Genomic DNA, 19773 nt, shown 5'->3' on the forward strand with positions numbered 1-19773 from the left:
CCTTGTGGGTATTGTGGATATTATGAACTGGAGTTATGATGAGTGAATGAAATGAGCCACAGAGAGAGAGAGAGAGAATGAGAGATGAAATGAGACACAGACAAACGAGATAAAGTAGATCAACTTTCTGTTCTGCTATGTGTTCACACACAAAAGATACACACACAGAACAATGTACACAAGCGCCTACAATTACACTCCATGCACGCGCACATACACTAACCACACACACACACACACACACATATATAAACACATTCACCACAAACTTCCCGCGTACTCATTTTACTCAGTCTTTTACTGACAGTGACTGTGCCCCTTTTGAGAAGGGGTGAGTGGGTGTGTTGACTGGAAACCGGCAGCAGTGACCCAACAACACCAAGTCCTACCAACCAACACACAGCCGCACACAATGTAGAGCAGTTGTGTGACATGTTGAGAGGAAAGACGATCACGACCGGCTCAACCGCTGCAGTCATGGAGGCGAAACCTTAAACATCCGTATGTTGTAGGTTTCGTTTCCCCAAAGTGTGTATTCTGTGTGCGCCTGTAGTGGTTTGTCACAGAGTCGGCTTCGGTTATTTGTGGATTCATTGTTGATTTGTCAATTCAAAGTAGATTTCCTTAAAGTTAAAATGGCAGTAACTTCTGTTTTTTTTTTTTATTGTAACATTTCTCACAGTGAATCAGTTGACTGTTCGCTGAGTTCTGCTTCCCCTGTCACGCTTCCCATGCTCACACAAATTCAGTTTACCAGATCAGCAGTCCCCTCATTGATAGAAGTCCCCTTCACATACTAGATTTTTTTTCACAAGATGCATTACATTATTCTCTGAGAAGATTTAATGGGTTCTTCCACCAAGTTTCGTGATAACCCGTCCAGTAATTTGGTCATATTTTTAAAAACAATATCACACAGATGCAGACAAAGAAAAAAACGCTGTCAAACTGAGTATTGTATTTTATAATAAGCATGTTTGGATGTCTTTGCTTGTGGTCTGTGGTCTCTTTTAACTTTGCAAGAGAAAAAGCTTGAGTTAGGAGGACTAACCAAAGTGTTTGTACGGTAACGCATTGGCACGCTTAACATTGGCTGCGGTTGCTGGAGTATAAACTTACCCCAGTCTAATAAAGATCAGGCCAGAGCTGCTAATGTTACCCCAGACTCTCACACCGTCCAGGACTGGCCTCCAATATCAAAAAAAATCATGCACTCTTCTTCATGTTTTAAATTTTAGAATCGTCATCTCTTCAACTATACAATTACATTGTGCTTTTAAAAAAAAAATGGGGTAAGTGTTGAAAAAACATGAAGGTGTTGAAGTGTCACGCAGGTCCGCTCAGTACTGGGATATAGTCGAAGGGTTGCCAAATTTAAACCTACTTTCTTTCCCTGACATCTCATATCGGGTTTTCTCCATATATAACAACCCAGTATATAAAGTACTGGAGAGCTCTGTGAGCCAGATTTTTAAAAAAAAACATGGGGACATCTCTTTATTCCAGACCTTAAGAATGACCATCTTTGTAATGATCGTTCCATACTGTATCGATTTAAAGTTTCTAACTGTTGTGAACAGCCTGGAATGGCTGTTTCTGGATTGGGAGGAAGATCGTCCCCATAGACATCTGAGTAGTAATGGAAAACTTCTGACCAGAACTTGTGGAGTCTGCTGCAAACCCAGACATGTGAGCCAGGGTTCCATTAGATTGTTTGCATTTGATGCAGAGTAGAGATAAGGATGTGTAGAATGAGTGTAAGTCAACCTGTGAATAATGTAGTCTGTGTTTGACCTTACATTGAATTAACTGATGTCTCGAGTGTATGCTAAGAAGACAATTAGCCCATACACCCTCTGAGACTTCCACTCGCATGTCACTCTCCCAGGACGTCCTCAGATGCTGTCAGTCGCGACTGAAGTTCATCAGGAGAATTATAAGTTTCCAAGTTTGAAATATTTCCTCTGATTTAGTTCCTGATTTGCAGATACCTGATACATTGTTAGTATACAAGTCATCTACGGTAGCGAGACCTTTCCTCCTCCAGATTAAAAACAACAGCATCTAGTTGTGAACGGAGAAATGCATAATTATAACAAATGAGGGATAAAGTAATAGTGTTTGGTAAATTGAAAACTTTCTTTATTTGATTGGGCTTCTTTTTTTGTTCTAATCTAAATTGTTATTCTAAACATTGATTCAGTTGAAAAAGCATGTGTTCCCTGTGATTCATGCTTGAGCAAGCTAGTTTTTAAACCATTCTGCATACTCATACCCACAAAACTCTTTGGACACCAGGCGTCTCTCTTTCTTCATCTCCATGTAAGTGGCCTTGACAGGTGGAGAAATCTCAGTCTGTGAAACTTACAGAATTATTTCACATTCTGGGGCTTTGGTTGTCTTCTCCTCATCCCCTTTCATTGCATCATCTCTTCAAACTCCATTCCCTGCTCTCTGATTTACAGCCAACCCCCTTTTTCCCGCCCTCAGGGTGTTGAAGATGGCAGTGTGGATCCAGGCCCAGCAGCTCCAGGGAGATGCTCTGCACCAGATGCAGTCTCTCTATGGTCAGCACTTCCCCATCGAGGTGCGGCATTATCTGTCCCAGTGGATAGAGGGCCAGCTCTGGTGAGTTGCTCATCAGTGCAAACAGAACGTGCACGTCTGCACAGTTATGCCAGCGTATGCCCCAACAAATATTTGTGTTGCGTGTTTGCCCGTGATAGCGTATTCGGCGTATTCGTCCCATTTCTTTTCTCTTCCACTTCTGTTTGTTCTTTTCAACACATCAGAGTCACTAACTATGTGCATGCATTTATACACGTCTGCTTGGCTTGTATGTGTCTCTTAGGGATGTCATAGACCTGGAGAACCCGCAGGAGGAGTTAAAGGCCAAGCGCCTGCTGGACAGTCTGATACAGGAGCTGCAGAACAAGGCTGAGCACCAGGTGGGAGAAGACGGCTTCCTCCTCAAAATCAAACTGGGACACTACGCCAACCAGCTCAAGGTGTGTCTCTTGGAAATATGTCTCAACCGCCATCAGAACTAAACTGCACAACAATATTTATAGCACCTTGCTAGATTTATCCTTTGACTCGATGCCATTGGCCAACGAGCAGAAAAAGTGCCACCGTGTCCTGTTCATACACGGTGTTTCACTGAGAGGCTCTTTACCTTTGGTTTGCAGTCAGACAGGACAACTCTATTGGGCTCATATGGCCAAAGTTAGAACAAAAAGCAAACCATGCTCTCAGGTTTTGTCAGATTTATCAGTGAAGGATAAATTTCCCTGGAAACTTGAAAAACAAATCTGACATTAAAAAATGTTGCCATAAAAATATCTTTGATGTTTGATGGGTCTTTGAAAAATGAAGAAAAAAAAAAAAATGCAACATCACGCACCTAGAGTTTATAAACCAGAAGCAACTCCAGAGGGACATTTAAAGAAATGAGATCATCTCTGGCTGTTGTCGTGTTTTCAGCAAAACACTTTTGATTGTTTACAACGTGACAAGATGTTAAGCAAGTGGTTGGAAGGCACAGCTGCTCGGCTCAGACGCCTCCCTTGTCATGGTCCTGAGGAAGAGCACACACAGTGAGCAAAATGTTTTAAGAACAGGTTGTATCCACCAGGAGAAAAACAAGAGGACAGCTCAAGTGAGGGCTTTGGTAGCCGGCCAGCGCTGCTATTTATGATCGAGGCTCCTTGCTCGCAGATCTGTTTGTTTTCTCCCATCTGCCCGAAAGCCAGCCAGAGAAACAGGGTGAGAGGGCTGCTGAGCACAATGAAACTGCAATCCTGAATTCCTACCACACAGCTTTTTCTTGTTTTCATCTGTGGTGGCTTATATCACTTTCCAAATGCTGGCGCTCCAATCTAGCCTTAAAGAGTCCTAATAATGCAGGCGAGCTAAATACTGTTGACGCCCAGTCATCTTTGTCTCATAACTTGTGGTGTCACCTCGAAAAAACGTTGTGATTTATAGACTTAAAGTGCAACTTCATTTTTTTTACTTGAAGCAGGAAACAACAACAATAACTGACACCAACGGTATTTTTTTTAACTGAAAGTGAAACTGCAATTTAAACTATGTTACTATAACACATAAACCACTCGACTTTGGTTCTGTGTGTGTGTGTGTTTGCGCTTGTGTGAGAGAGACAATGTGTGTGTATGCTAATGAGTCATGTCTCTATATAAAGTGTTGAGCTTCAGAGATGGGTCTCATTAGGCTCATCTAATGGGTTTTAGTGTGTCTGCGCCGCTGGCCCCAGAACTCAGCGAGCTTCCTTGATGCGACTAAATTGGCGAGTGCTGTCTGCACCGGCCGCTCCACTCTTCAGGGGCTAACCGGCCTTAACACGGCACATGTGCTCCTTGTCTTTCAGAGCACGTATGACCGCTGTCCTCTGGAGTTGGTCCGATGCATCAAACACATCCTCTACACGGAGCAGAGGCTCGTCAGAGAGGCCACAAACGTGAGTACGGTGCATGTGTGCGCTGTAAAATAAAGGCTGACACCTGCGTGCACACTTCTGCAGATCGGTCCCCCGCGCAGACATCCTCACTGAAATATGAACTTGCAAACACCTTTGACTTCTCCGTGCATTATTCATTTCATAACCTGCACAAGGCCTGCAAACACAAACACAAGCACCACCACGTGGTGACTGATTCAGATAGTGGGTGAATGCGTAACTAGCCTCCGTTTCCCCCGTTTATCTCCCAATGTCTGCAGATTCCGTCGGATTATTATAAATGTGATATCTACAGACACTCCCACTTATTCAATCATGCCGGAAAATGGCCTTGTAAAAGCGGCCCTTTGTATTTCTCCACTGCAAACGCTGCAATATGGAGGGCAGTCAAAAAATGGAGGTTGAATATTTCATGGTTATAACAAGCACTGGGTTATAAAACCATAAAGCCAGCAGTGCGTAAAACATCTGACTCTCAGCAGCTCCTGGGGTGAATTGATTTCCAGTCACAACATGCCTTTTCTATTAGTGGAATGCATATTTGGGCTGATTGAATTCCACCCTGTTAACTCTGAACCTTAAGACACCATAGTGCTCTTGTTCAGAGCTTTAACTGACCATGCAGGCTGCCTCAGTATGATAAGCAAATGCATTTCCTCCCTCTCTATTTGCAGTGTTCCCACTTTGCTTGTGGCCACTGGGGATTTTCACAGTCAAATAGCACCACCGCCACGCACAGGGGTCAATGCATCATGTCCAGCTAAATTTTGTTTCCCTGCTCCATCCCCCAGAGACGAGCTCAGCTTTCTCCTCAACAGCCATTTCGCTTAACAACCATCATAAAAATAGGATGACAGACAATTCAAGCAATTTACAGCTGACGCACCGTCTGATGGAAAAACCAACCTTATCAATTTCTGTTCCCTAACTCGTCATTTCCTCCACCTCTCCCCCTCCGCTCGCTTGTCTCTCAATCACGTTTTTTGTAATTGACAGTCGAGCTCTCCTGTGGGCGGGATGATGGACAGCATGTCTCAGAAATACCAGCAGATAAACCAGGCCTTCGAGGAGCTCCGCCTGATGACCCAGGACACGGAGAATGATCTGCGCAAGCTCCAGCACAACCAAGAGTATTTCATCATCCAGTACCAGGAGAGCCTCCGCATTCAGGGTGAGACCATCGAATAGTCAACAGACAGACGATTTGTCATCAACAGTTTTTATATTTTAATATCTATCAAAGTCATTTACCACACATGCCAAACGATTTCTGCTTGACCCTTTTAAATGTGCACATTTGTGCCTTTTCTGATTTTTTTTTTAATGTGTTTTGCTTCAATATAACTTGAACAAAAACAGTACTATCATCTGGGCAGTTTTCAGTATTGTGAGCTAGATTGAATAATTGATTGATATAAAAGATAATCAAGGCCCAACAGTTCCTTTAATTCAATCCAAATTTTTTTTCTTCATCAACTACCATGAAGTACTCCCTGGGAAAATTAAGAAAAAATTCCCATCTTGCAATCCTATTGAAAGTGAAAAACTAAATTCCCGGACTCACCCACTGATCCAGATCCACACTTGAATTGCATTGGTTCTTCCCTGACTCAAACCATATCTTTTCATCAAGTTACATGGAGATCTGTTTTATTGATTTTGTGTTATCCCGCTTACAAACAAGCAAACCAATCAACAAACAGATAGGGGTGAAAGCATAACCTCCTTGGCGAAAAATGTTGGTAAGTCCTAAGTAATTGGTGTACAGCTCACTGACACTGTGACAGTGCCATGCTGCTTCAAGCAAAAATATTTTTTGAATAAATCTATGAGATATCAAAGTGTGAAATTGTATATCCATTTGACAGCTCTCTCTCAGCAATAGAGAACAGAAGAGCTGGAGCTTCTATAACACAGCAACCAGCATCATATGTGTCATCACTCAGAACACGGCACCTCGCTGTCGGCTGCATTATCCTAAAAAAATGTTATCCTGAGGAAATCATTCTTCCTCTCAGGGGATAATGCACCATGTATGTGCACAGGTCAGAGATTTTTACTTCCTGTCATCCATCTCTAACTTTTCCCCACTCGTTCCCCCCCTTTGGGTGGCATGAACCCCACCCCCCAACCCCTCCACAGCTCAGCTGACCAGCCTGACCACACTGCCCCCTGCTGACCGACAGCTACGGGAGCCCGCCCTCCTCAGCAAGAGAGCCACTGTGGAGGCATGGCTGACCAGAGAAGCCAACACACTACAGAAATACAGACTGGTACGACGTGAATCTCATTGTGTATAAGTGCATGTGTATAATGCCAGTTTTTGATTGTATGTCAGCCGCTCCACAGAGTACAAGTAAATACTCCACAGTGATTCCGAGGCGTTTCTTTGTCGCTCTGGGCGCAGGACCTTGCAGAGAAGCACCAGAAAACGCTGCAGCTGTTGAGGAAGCAGCAGACCATCATTCTGGATGACGAGCTAATCCAGTGGAAGAGACGGCAACAGCTGGCGGGCAACGGGGGCCCGCCGGAGGGAGGCCTGGACATCCTGCAGTCCTGGTGAGTTTCTTTTCCACCTCCCACCAAGATCACAGCCACAAGACTCCCCTCACAATACAAAAGGTCACAGGTTTACAAGCTTGAAATTGACTACCACTGGGTTTATTTGGCTCCTAATAAGAGAGAGACAGGCAGGCATGCGATGACATCTTGTAATCCCTTATTATCCAACTGGCTGTGTTCTGTGTTCATCTGCCTATTTGTCGGAGCAAAAACACTCCCTGAACACACATTCAGGGATTTCATTGGTTCTTTAAACTATCCTGAGCTGTTTTCTGACATGAACTCCGGAGAATGTCCGCGCAATTTGGTCCGGACTTTCTCTGGAGTTTGCCTTTCATAGATGATCAACGCAGCATGAGATTCTCTGCTCATACGCGTTCACAGCAAGTATTCCGAGTATTCAGATGAGGGGTGGTGCAGCATGACGGATGCAGGACGTAACGTATTAATTCCGCTGCGGCGATCATGTGTTTTTCTTTACAGGACATCGACAGCGGCAGCAGCCTCTATCACCAAAAGCTCTCGAATCTCAATGTCTGTCCCAGTTGACATCTTCGTTGGTGTCTTCTACGTGTATAGCGTTGCTTTTTCAACCTTAGATATGAATATTATTTTTGTTATTTTTACTTTTGCATCTGTAGCGTGTTTTTATGCCCACTTGCTGAATCCTGCGGAGAGTCTCACATGGGCTCATTCAGACATTCTCCAGAGTTTTTACTAGGGGGCTGGCTGGAGAAACTCCAGAAGAAGTACGGAGCCTACGCTGCTGTGTTCCGTTGTAATTGATACTGTTATTATGGACCTTCTGCTGTAAAAAATCTGTCTTTTGGCCTAATTCCTACGTGTGTGTGTGTGTGTGTGTGTGTGTGTGTGTGTGTGTGTGTGTGTGTGTGTGTGTGTGTGTGTGTGTGTGTGTGTGTGTGTGTGTGTGTGTGTGTGTGTGTGTGTGTGTGTGTGTGTGTGTGTGTGTGTGTGTGTCTCAGGTGTGAGAAGCTGGCAGAAACTATCTGGCAGAACAGGCAGCAGATCCGGAGAGCAGAGCACCTTAGACAACAGCTGCCCATTCCTGGCCCCATTGAAGAGCTGCTCAACGAACTCAACAGCACTATCACAGATATCATTTCAGCATTGGTTACCAGGTATGTGTGTGTGAGTGTGTTAAACATCTTGCTGTGGCAGCGATGTCCGGTTGATACACATGCTCGACCAATTTGGAGTCAGTCTCAGCCGTCAATCTTGACATATCACTCCGTTTTTACAACATCAAATAACTAATTAAAACCAAACTTACCAGAAAAATTGTTATTTAAACATATGTATTGGTATTTTTGTGATGAGAACTACCAAAAATGACAGAAGCCGTCTTTGAGAAAAGGTTATTTGACACGTACTTTGACCTTTTATTTGGACCATGTCCCATTTTCTAACAGGGAGTAGGCAGGGTTCATGACCTATACTAGAGTCAGTCACCAGGGGGCGATTGAGACCCTTTGGCTTCATTTTTGGGGAGCTGTCATGTCATTCATCTTTATAAACAATCCATGTTTGAACTCAACAGAAAAAAAGTTCCCCCAACTCCCTCAGAAGCTCCACCCCTGAAATGTATGGATGCTTATTGCCATGGCAACACAACTGGGCTAACTGGGAAAAAAAAGGGAGAACTATGTCGGAATCTTATACGCTGTGGTGTTGGAGCTGAACCTAAACGTATAAGCACAACATCTAAAACACAACGTAACAATAATTCAACTATGCTAGCAAACTTGTGTATCTCTCCTTCTTGACAATGCGATTACACCTCAGCATGTTAGCATGATTTCCTTTCTCTTGCTCACATTCCCACATCTTCCCTCTTTGCCCGTTTCTTTCCCTTGTCCTGTGCATGAGCATGAACACTGATTGGCTGAGATTGAGTTTTTCAGCTCAGTCCAAGGCACTTTGTCTGTTTCCCTATTCACAGAGACAGGGCTGTATAGGGAAAATGTATTTTTCCTCAGCACAGACACAGAATGGACAGAATTTGACACAAAGGTGTATTGGATTGTAATCACTGTCAATACGTATGTGTGAGTGGGGGCGTTGTGTATATTGAGGCATCGCCCTTTCCTGCAATCAGTGCTGGCCTTTATGGAAGCAAGTCTGACTTACACAACTTTTGGTTGCGTTTGGAGGCAACAGAGCGAGAGATATGATCTGTTGCTAAAATTAAATGACTCAAGCATCAAATTTATCCATTTCTGGATTAAGTCCACATTAGGGGAGCAACAGGATGTGGGGCTGTTTGTTTGTCTTCTCTGGATTCAACGCTTCACTGAATGAGCAGCGGGGAACATTGAATAAGTCCCTTTCGAGAACGAGCCGTCAAAGTTTCAAGAAATTTCAGTCCTGCTTGATTTGGTGGTAACAGAAAGCGCAGGTTATTACTCACTCAGTGTCTGTTGACTGTGCAGCCAAACAAACATTGCTTCTGTTGAAATCAGTCAGAAATAATGGCGAGCACAATCTGTGCGTGGTGTGAGTAATTTTCCATGCAGCAGCAGCAGTGCACATGAAAGTTTGCTGAGGACTGGAAGGTGCGCCTGCAGCTCTTCATCTAACAGCTGGATGTGGCTGATCCTTCTTTTTTCTTGGCCCCCTTTTATATTTCTCTTTCTTTTGCAGATACAGTTTTCATTAACAATATCTTATACATTGTTGTTTTCTGTGTTCTATATAACGAAAGCTTGTCCTTTTGGCTGATTTTATGTGAATCCTTGGCAGCAGGATATGTTTGGTTTGCATTAGCAGTGATTGAGTGAAGTTCTGATCCAGCGTTTAGTATAAACCATAAAGAGTGAGGCTGTTATTAATGAGGTACGCTGCATTTCATGCTGCATCGCTTCCTGTGCGTGTCAATGCAGTTATTATCCAGCACGCGAATGGCTTTCCCCACCACTAACACTGAAACCTACCACTACTTTAGAGAGATATTATACAGAATATAAACACTGTCCTTCTTTGTCCTTGGTCTGCGTTAATGCTCTTGAGCTACTTTAGAATTATTCCTTGTCATTAGCAAGCCCTCTTCAAACAGTTCTACAATATACTGTCTCTTTGTGTGCTGGGCCCTGTGTGCAGAGCTTTTCATGAAGTTAAAACACTTTCTGTTGATTCTACCTGGTTCATCTGCAATGTAGATTTTATTTTTTTTTAAAAGGAAAGATGAAACTGAATTTTCTATATTATTGTTCACTTAAATGGTTCATTAGTTTTTCCTTACTCTTGTTGAGGGTTAAGGGCAGAGGATGTCACACCATGTTAAAGCCCTATGAGACAAATTGTGATTTGTGAATATGGGCTATACAAATAAAATTTGATTGATTGATTGATTTGTAAAATTTAAATGATTTCCGGCGAGTTCAGAGGTTTGTTAAGCAATCGACACAATATTCAGACCCAAGTTCACATTTTTTCAAAATAAAAGCTCTGCCATTCAGCTCAATATGAAGCATTGCAGCAATAAAACAAATGTTGTGGTTTTACTTTCCGTGTGGTTTTACTGTCCGTGTCAGTCCGATATGGTGAAAAATAAATAATCATATCATCAAAATGATCCGTAAGAGATTCTAACCTGAGGTTTGACCCAGTCGTCAACCACTGCTGTAGTTTGTCACCAACCTCTGCACTGCACTTCTCTGGGCCTTTTACAATACACATGCCAATTGTGAAGACAGACTTTAGTGGAATTACTAGGTAGATTATAACTTTGCTTATGTTGGCTTTGTGTTTATTAAGATGCAGGTGAGAACTACCATAGTATGAATGTGTCGAAATACCCTTCAAGCAAGTTTAGTTGCAGTATATTAAGTTAAAGTGTGTCCTGTCTAAATGTGTTGAAGTCTGAGCCCTTGTGTTAAGCCAAAGCAATTCCTTCTGGGTCACCAGACATCACATTTAAGACATTGCGTCATCCAGCCATCATTCAAAATCTGCAGAGAAGGATGAGGAGGGTGAAGGAGATGAGTCAGGACTGAATGTAAATGTGCCCCCGAAGCAAAGGATGGTGGTTTAATGCACCTAGAGAAATGTGCAGAGACGCAGAACATGCTGTGTGCCAGAGATTAAAATAAAGTGAAGCAGGCCCGTCCAACATCTAACATGCAGTTGTCTCACTGCATCATTTCTGGACCCAGCGGCACATCTGCCAGGGTCTTTAAGCCTTCCACCGTCTCTGAGCAGGAAGTAATCTGAGGTTTCTGACAGCCTCCCCTCCCACTCTCCAAGAGGATTGCCCCTCTGTGGACCCATAACATATTGAGAAGCAGTGTCACTGTCACAGCGATTTGTTATTGACTGCAGACGGGCCTGTGACCAGACCGTAATGCACCGCTATCACGCACCGAACTAACACAGGTTTTCTCAACAACATCCTCCATATATTCTGCTGAAGCTCGGCAGGTTTCAGGCAGGGAATGTGAGGGTTTTGTCTCCTCGACACCACTTAGTCCAGCTTAGTCCATCATCAGAATTAAATAGCTGTTTACTCTGGTAGTTTGCTGAACAGTGACTACTTTCATGACCTTCCGCTAATGCACATGGTTAAAGTCATTTTATAAGGCAAATGTTCAAAGACCTAAATGTGCTGGTGCGGAGACCTTAAAGGAACCCTGGGTTTTTCATCTCTAGCAAGCGGGACATTTTTCATTCAACATTTCACAGCAAAATGACTCCATCTCAATGGTGTCGGGTTTTTTTCTATATTGTAAACATACATTGTTTGCATTCAGTTTGCAGCCTTTTGTTGCTGGGCTGTAATAAAACAATATAAATAATTATCGCAATGAAATTCTCATCAAGTCCAACATATCGATATAATGCTAATGTATTGTTGCACGGTGAGGAGGTATAACACAAAATTGATCGACCTCATATTTGTAAAGTCTCATTCTCTGCTCACAAAGAAGAGATTAAAACCACAAACTTCACTCAGGAGCAAAGATGAGTCTTTACACTTAAAATTCAATTTGTTGTGATTTATTATCGATATGGACCAATATTAAATATTTTATCTTAGTCTTTCATAAGATACAGTCCTTATTGAAACAGAGGTTTTATTTGGAAATGTGTGCAACATTGTCTTTAGCTAATATCTACCACAAAAAGGAATGAAATGAGCTATTAACAATATTATTTTGCATATTTTAAGCTGCATTCATTCGTTTCTGAAATACGGGGTTTAATGGCGAGACTTCAACTTACCATGTAATATGATGTGCACTCGAACTAAATGACTTTCTTCTGTCTTCTTCTTCGTGTCTCCACAGCACCTTTATTATCGAGAAACAGCCTCCACAGGTGTTAAAAACCCAAACCAAGTTTGCGGCCACAGTACGACTCTTGGTGGGGGGGAAGTTGAACGTGCACATGAACCCTCCCCAGGTCAAAGCCACCATCATCAGTGAACAGCAAGCCAAGGCCCTGCTGAAGAACGAGAACACAAGGAAGTAAGTCCACTGCTTTGAAAACAAAAAAACCACAAACGATTACAAAGGACACTAGATTTTCGGAGTCATTCATCTGCTACTTGGCAATATTAACAACGTGGTTTGTTTGATACAGAAAATCAATTCTGTAGCTGATGTTTTGGGGAGTCACGCATGTCCTTTCACATTGTAGAGGCAGCATGTGATCCGTCTGTTTCCCTTTTTTTTTTTTAATGAATATTTCTTTTTTAGTATCCCCACTTCCTTTAGTTGGGACACTGCATTGATCTCCCATGGCGCCATTAAGACAAGAAGTCTAGGTTTTCTGCAAAGATGATTGGATCCCAGGATGAACTCTGGCCCAGTGCGTTTCCAAACCTCACCGCAGAGACATTGCTGGAACTTGAACAGTTCCTCCGAGGAATCTATGGTGTGGATGCAGAATCCACATTTAGCCTGTTCCGCAGCCTCGGTCCACATTCCTCCTGGCTAATAGAAACCTTCCAAGACTGTAGGTCAATCTGACAGCAAGTAGTAAAATGAGGGAGCAATTCAACAGCTCTGCCATCATCTGCTGTTTGTCATCTGAAGCACTTGGTGCGGCACAGATCCACAGCCCAGGCACATCTGCTCGCTGTTTTGTCATGTAGAGAAGATAAAGAAGGTGGTTGTTAAACTCTCCACTTATATGAAAAGAGGAGTATGAACATCATTTCTGTGCCGAGTGTGGTTTTTCATTCCGCTCCTGGCGTCTAAATGAGAATCACTTTTGTTTTAATTAGTTCTGGAAAGAATGTAATTCTCAGCACAGGGAGTGCGTCACAGCAGCAGCTTATTGACTATTTGATCTTCTTTCTCTTTCAGTGACAGCAGCGGGGAGATTCTCAACAATAACTGTGTGATGGAGTACCATCAGACCACAGGCACTCTCAGCGCCCACTTCAGGAACATGGTGAGTGTCTGCAGCGAGCAGAGGGGTTTACTCTTCCAGAAGCTACAGGAAATGAATTGACTATTATGTCCTTCATACAGCAGAAAGTGGCTAAAGAATTAATTTGAAATTATATCAAAGCATACATTTTATATTACAGCCTTGTCCCGTGTAACAGAGTTTTAGAACACCTCAATTTGTCTAGTTTTCTTTTAGATTTAAGGGTTATGAATTACAGGTCCACTGAATAATCTTGAACTGGGGTTTGAAAAAGGTTTAGGTCACCAAAATCTGAACAATCATACATTTCAGAGAATTTGGGGAATAAAGATATGATCGCACAGCTTTTCTCAATTCTTTCTCAAAATGAGTGCACACAATTCAGACAGGTTATCAAGACAAAGTCTGTCAGTTCCTATAGATGCACTATTAGGACAGTATATGGTGCAGGACTTAGTACTATTGCTATCAGAATGGTGAGAAAAAGGTAGTAAAAGGAAGACAGGTCAGGGGTTCGCGTATCCTGGAACTTCTGCAACAGCATTTGGACACAACAGCATTTGATTTCAGAATCAGAATCAGAAGTATTTATTGCCAAGTAGGTTTACACCTACCTGGAATTTGCCTTGGTATATAGGTGCATACAAAGAACATAACACATAAAAACACAATAAGTACTACACATAAGAAAAAAATATATATAAAAAAATATATACATTATATTATAGAAAATATACATTATAGAAAGGACGTCACCAATGTATTTGGCTGCTCAATCATTTAAATTAAATTTATACCAAAAACGAAGAGTCAGTGATTCCTTTATTTAAAATCTCCAATCATTTATTTGCCCTATGCTTTAATTTCAGAAATACTGAGACATTGAATTGTGCAAAATTTAATAAAAACTGTTAAATTTTCTTCGGCATGCAAGATGTAAAGTAGGTCGCTTTTAAGTGAGGTAATTACCGATCATTATGTTCTTCAGTGTTATGGAAATGTGTGGTAAAATGCTCATATAGTTACAATTTATATATAATGCAATAAACTAGAATGGCTCTGAGGAGAGCGTATCCCACTATCAAGGCCCAACTGTCCCCTTATGAAACACAGTTTAATTCACTCCATTCAGATTTTTATTTGGATCTGCACTAAATTGCACAAGCTCATAAATATCTGTACCCTAAACGTGCCTGATTTTTTTTTTTAAATCAAGATCCATGGATTATTCTATCGGAAATAAACAAAATGTTGTCAAAGAAAGAAAAAATAAATAAAATTTCCTGGATTCTGCCCCCTGATGTGGATTCACACCAAAATGTAAAGGGTTCTTTCCGGACCCATACTACATCCTTCCACCAAAGTTAGTGGTAATCCGTCCAGTAGTTTAATACATAATCCTGCTGACTGACAAACAAACGCAGATGAAATCGTAGCCTCCTTGGCAGAGGTTATAAAAATGTATCCACTTGGGCTGAAATATCTGTACTTGTAAATGCAGTTCCAATAGTTTTGGGATTTTTACAATAAAGTAATAGTAATCTACAGGGATCTTGTAGGATTTAGAAGCAAGACAGTTAAGATGCACTGCACCACCCAGGGTCATTATCTCGTGATAGTGCAGTGTGGGTAATTCAGTACAGTATGTGCTGCACATACATTGTAACTCAGCGGTTCTTTTAGAGGATCAGTGTATCTGTAGAGCATCCCTGTACATCCCACAACTTGTTTACAACAATCCCCTGAGCCCTCCATGGATTATTTACATTTCAGCCCTGTTCTGTGACTCAAAAGTGAATTATGCATGTGCGTACCATACTGTATCTATGATGTGTGTTTTGTCAGCCTCACTACACAGGCAAAATGTGCAGCATATACCTGATTGTTACACACCTTTCATGTAGTCTTTGAAGAGGATCAAGCGATCGGACAGGCGAGGGGCCGAATCTGTCACAGAGGAGAAGTTCACCATCCTGTTCGAGTCCCAGTTTAGTGTTGGAGGCAATGAGCTTGTCTTTCAAGTGAAGGTAAGAGGGTCCAGACAGACTGGGTGGGAGAAACAACTACCTCAGTCTTGACACACACACACACACACACACACACACACACACACACACACACACACACACACACACACACACACACACACACACACACACACACACACACACGTACAATCCATTCGTGCTCCTGCAGTAACAGGAATGTGTACGTTTGTAAACCCTGAGTCAGGAGACCTTGAGCGTCCACTGTTGTTCCTCCACTGCTTTTATAATGATGTTATAAAGAGCTCCCCAATGAAGGCCATGTCATTTATGTTCAGTATTTATAGATCCTGTAGCTTTCTTGCACTGATGCCCCCCCCCCCCTCTCTCTCTTTCTCTGAACAGACGTTATCACTTCCTGTGGTGGTAATAGTTCATGGTAGCCAAGACAATAACGCCACGGCAACAGTGTTGTGGGACAACGCTTTTGCAGAGCCGGTGAGTAAATAATTGCTTAATTGTGTCTGTGTTCACAATTTTTATTTCGACATGTGTCTAATGTATCCTAATTATGTTGTTGTGCATGGCTTTATACATGAATATTGTACATTAAAAAAAATATATGTGTAGTGCTGAGCTACAATGATAAACAATTAATTACTTAATTTATCAAATATAAATTCCAAATATTTATATGTTCCTGTTTCTCAATGTTTTTTAGGTACTACATTTCCCCATCAAATATATAATAATAAAACATTTTTAATATAGCAATATATTTGTTTTACATTTATCCAAAAAAGTTACAAAGTGCTTCACTAATAAATACACAGTCGTAAAAGAATAAAAACACTAAACGTGTGACTGAAATTTTAGCATGACCTCCCATAAGAATAAAAAACACTAGCATTAGGTCGAATCAGTGAATGCAGATATGATAAAAGTACCTTTTAAGCTTTGATTTAAAGGAAGCAACTAACTCAGCCTGCTGGATCTCCCCTCGGAGTTCTGTCCCCCTTATTCTTCAGTCGAGAGCCTGGAACAGTTCAAACTTCCAGAGGATCTCAAAGTACGAGCAGGATTGTATGGGGATAAAAGATCAAGGATAGAATGAGGACTTCTCATTCTATCCTTGATCTTTTATATCCATGTATTGTATTGTATTGTATCCATACAATCCTGATACCCCATACAGACCCTTGAGAGCCTTGTAAGTGTTTAAAAGAATATTAAAATATATTCTAAAAGGTCTTGAAAGCCAGTGTAAAGAGGCTTAAAACGGGTAAATGTGTTTAAAAAGCCTGGCAGCTGAGCTCTGTACTGTCTGGAACCGCTCTTCAGATGATTTGTACATGATTCTGCAGAGTGAAGCTCAAAGTTAGAATAACACAATAGTGAGAGAAGGTAAATATGTAGTAATCCCTGCAGAATCAATGAAGCGATATAAAAAACATTGCTACTGTGGGAATAGCTGTGTTCACTATGTGCTCGTCTTTGCACGGTTTATCTCTGACAGTGTTTTCGCCTTCTGCTGCTGCCTTGCTCCCGTCCCTGAAGCTCGTGTAAATCCTCCGCTGTCTCCCTTGTGTCCGCAGGGACGGGTGCCTTTCCTCGTGCCAGACAAGGTGCTCTGGCCTCAGCTGTGTGATGCCATCAACATGAAGTACAAGGCTGAGGTGCAGAGCAACCGAGGCCTGTCCGAGGAGAACCTGGTCTTCCTGGCTCAGAAGGCCTTCAGCAGCTCGAGCAACAACCCTGACGACTACCGCAGCATAACTATGACCTGGTCACAGTTTAACAGGGTCAGTTCCTGTGTCTTCTTCTCTCGTGGCTCTCCACAGCCTCACCTCCGTGAATGCAAACACACAGCTCCTATAAGGATCATTCTATTTGCAATCATCACGTTTTTATCATGCTGCACTTAGAATGTGGTTTTCTCCTCTTTGCATTTTTTAAAAGGCCCACAGGCCAGTTTTAGTAAGCCATTTTCACTGCTGCGCATGTTCTCGACAGAATAATTTACTATCGGTGGATTATTCACAGATAGAGATATTTCTTGCTCCATTTGCGGCGTCCCCGCTTCCCTATTCTGCAGATTCTGCAGTCGAATTGAGTGAGAACGCCTCATTGGCAGCCAGGTCTTTATCTTAATGGACCTGTTTGTCCACACACTGAAAGGCTGGAGGCCTCGTTTTCTGGCTCGAAGCAGCTGGCGATGGCGGAAAACGCACTCACATTCACCACACACCATCGGTCTCATTAGATTACAGGGACATCAAGTTTCAAGCGCTTCACAGACTTGTGTACAGGCCACACACACACACACACACACACACACACACACACACACACACACACACACACACACACACACACACACACACACACACACACACACACACACACACACACACGTTCGCTCGGTTAAACCATAAATACAACTAGGATGAGGACATTTTTGTTTTTCTCTGTATTTCTGGACTGGGTGGACATGATATCGTCTGAACACGTCTGTGCACTTTTTAAATAATATTTTTTCCCCTTTTCTTCTACAGGAAAGCTTGCCAGGGAGGAACTTCACATTTTGGCAGTGGTTTGATGGTGTGATGGAACTCACAAAGAAGCATCTTAAACCACACTGGAATGACGGGTAAGGAAACTGCAGAGGGATTTTTTTTCTTCCTTTTTCTTGTCAGCTTCAGTATTTGGCTGAAATGTGAGTCAGAACAGAAAAGTAAAAGCACTACCTCTCTTTTTTCATTTTGACAGCTGGAGTGAATGCTCCATGAAAGTATTTTTTTTCTCCTGTCCCCATTTTGTCAGTCTCGAAAACGCAGGCAATGTTTCACTTGCATGATTTTCCACGGCACCCTGGGGAGCCGCCTGGCCACTCTCGCCAGTAAACTTGGAGTGAAACGCGCTGAGGGGGAAGCACAAGGCAAATTTTCTATATGTCTCTCCCCTCTCCTTTTTCAGGGCCATCTTGGGCTTCGTGAACAAGCAGCAGGCTCAGGATATGCTGATGTCCAAACCCAACGGTACTTTCCTTCTGCGCTTTAGTGACTCTGAGATCGGAGGAATTACAATAGCCTGGGTGGCAGAAAATCCTAATAAAGCAGGTATGATGTGCAAATGCTTCTTACGAATTTAAAACAAGTCAAGTTTACTTATGAAACGAAATAAGACAAAATAAAAATAATGCTGTAATGTACAAGGTAAGGAGACTCAAAAGCCTGTGATAACATGAGGGTCTTCAATTTAGTCTTAAACAAGTTTACAATAGGGAGCTCTTACTTGTAAAATGCTGTAAAAGTTATTGGGCAGCTTCAGCGAACTTGAGATGTAATTTTCTAACTAAATCAACTGTCACTATCTGTCAACCATCTTTTGGCTAAATTAAAGCTGCATTAAGCGATTTTTGGCCACTAGAGGGCAGTGAGATAAACTGTAAAATGAGTATGGCAGATGTTGCCCTGTGTTTATCTTATTGAACTCATCTCTTTTACATCTGAAGAAAATACCTGTAATAAATCCTCACCTTCAGCTCTGATTCTGGTTGCCAAAAATGTGTAGTTCTCGTTAGCTTGGTGCTTACGATGAGCTTAAAGCGACATAATGGACGTCAAATACAGAAATGTAACCCTCTGCCAATTGACATCTGGCTAAGTGGCAAATCTGGCAAAAATGATTGTGTTATTTCTTGGTCCATTTCTCATCCTTCCACTCGTTTTTTTGGAAATCTGCAGTGTAATTTTGGCAAACAAACAGACAGGGGTGAAAACATAACCTCCTCGGAGATTAAAACCACTGCAGTAAAACTTAAGAAACAATTTGCTGGAGGAAAAAAAGATTGTACTACTATTATTGTAATTATACTGACTCTGCGGTGGGGGCGCTGTGTTTCTCCAGGTGAGAGAATGGTTTGGAACCTCATGCCCTACACAACCAAAGACTTCTCCATTCGCTCTCTGGCCGACCGCATCAGCGATCTCAATCACCTCCTGTTCCTCTACCCCGACAGACCCAAGGATGAGGTGTTCTCCAAATATTACACCCCGCCCCTCTGTAAGCAACCCTCTGTTTGCATTGGCTGTATTACTCTCAAAATGTCATATAACGGCTGCAAAGCCCCCACGGTGAAGAGATGTCTTCACTGCTGTAGAATAACTGCTCCGAGCCGCCAGTCATTCTCTCTCCCTGTGCTTGTTTGTTTTAAAGCTAAAGCTGTGGACGGCTACGTGAAGCCGCAGATCAAACAAGTGGTGCCCGAGTGAGTATAAAGCTTCCTGTTCATCTTTCCTCTAGCTCTCACTCCCCCCCTAACCGCCAGTGGGGTTTTTTTCCCCCCTCTGT

General features: G+C 42.3%; 1 protein-coding gene across 2 annotated transcripts in view; it reads left to right on the forward strand.

Annotated features, from left to right (window-relative positions):
* stat5a (signal transducer and activator of transcription 5a) overlaps positions 1 to 19773 on the forward strand; it is a 57819-nt gene that overhangs the window by 36843 nt on the left and 1203 nt on the right. For both annotated transcript variants that reach the window (XM_034594240.1, XM_034594239.1), the window contains 16 exons: positions 2491 to 2628; positions 2852 to 3008; positions 4391 to 4480; positions 5477 to 5651; positions 6623 to 6753; positions 6888 to 7039; positions 8026 to 8181; positions 12346 to 12525; positions 13369 to 13456; positions 15340 to 15462; positions 15826 to 15918; positions 17016 to 17222; positions 17976 to 18070; positions 18397 to 18539; positions 19330 to 19485; positions 19639 to 19690. In XM_034594240.1, the coding sequence (XP_034450131.1) occupies positions 2501 to 2628; positions 2852 to 3008; positions 4391 to 4480; positions 5477 to 5651; positions 6623 to 6753; positions 6888 to 7039; positions 8026 to 8181; positions 12346 to 12525; positions 13369 to 13456; positions 15340 to 15462; positions 15826 to 15918; positions 17016 to 17222; positions 17976 to 18070; positions 18397 to 18539; positions 19330 to 19485; positions 19639 to 19690 (2126 nt within the window). In that variant the 5' untranslated portion in view covers positions 2491 to 2500. The remainder of the gene's footprint in view (positions 1 to 2490; positions 2629 to 2851; positions 3009 to 4390; positions 4481 to 5476; positions 5652 to 6622; positions 6754 to 6887; positions 7040 to 8025; positions 8182 to 12345; positions 12526 to 13368; positions 13457 to 15339; positions 15463 to 15825; positions 15919 to 17015; positions 17223 to 17975; positions 18071 to 18396; positions 18540 to 19329; positions 19486 to 19638; positions 19691 to 19773) is intronic.

The sequence above is a fragment of the Hippoglossus hippoglossus genome, chromosome 8, assembly GCF_009819705.1.
Source record: "Hippoglossus hippoglossus isolate fHipHip1 chromosome 8, fHipHip1.pri, whole genome shotgun sequence".
NCBI lineage: Eukaryota > Metazoa > Chordata > Actinopteri > Pleuronectiformes > Pleuronectidae > Hippoglossus > Hippoglossus hippoglossus.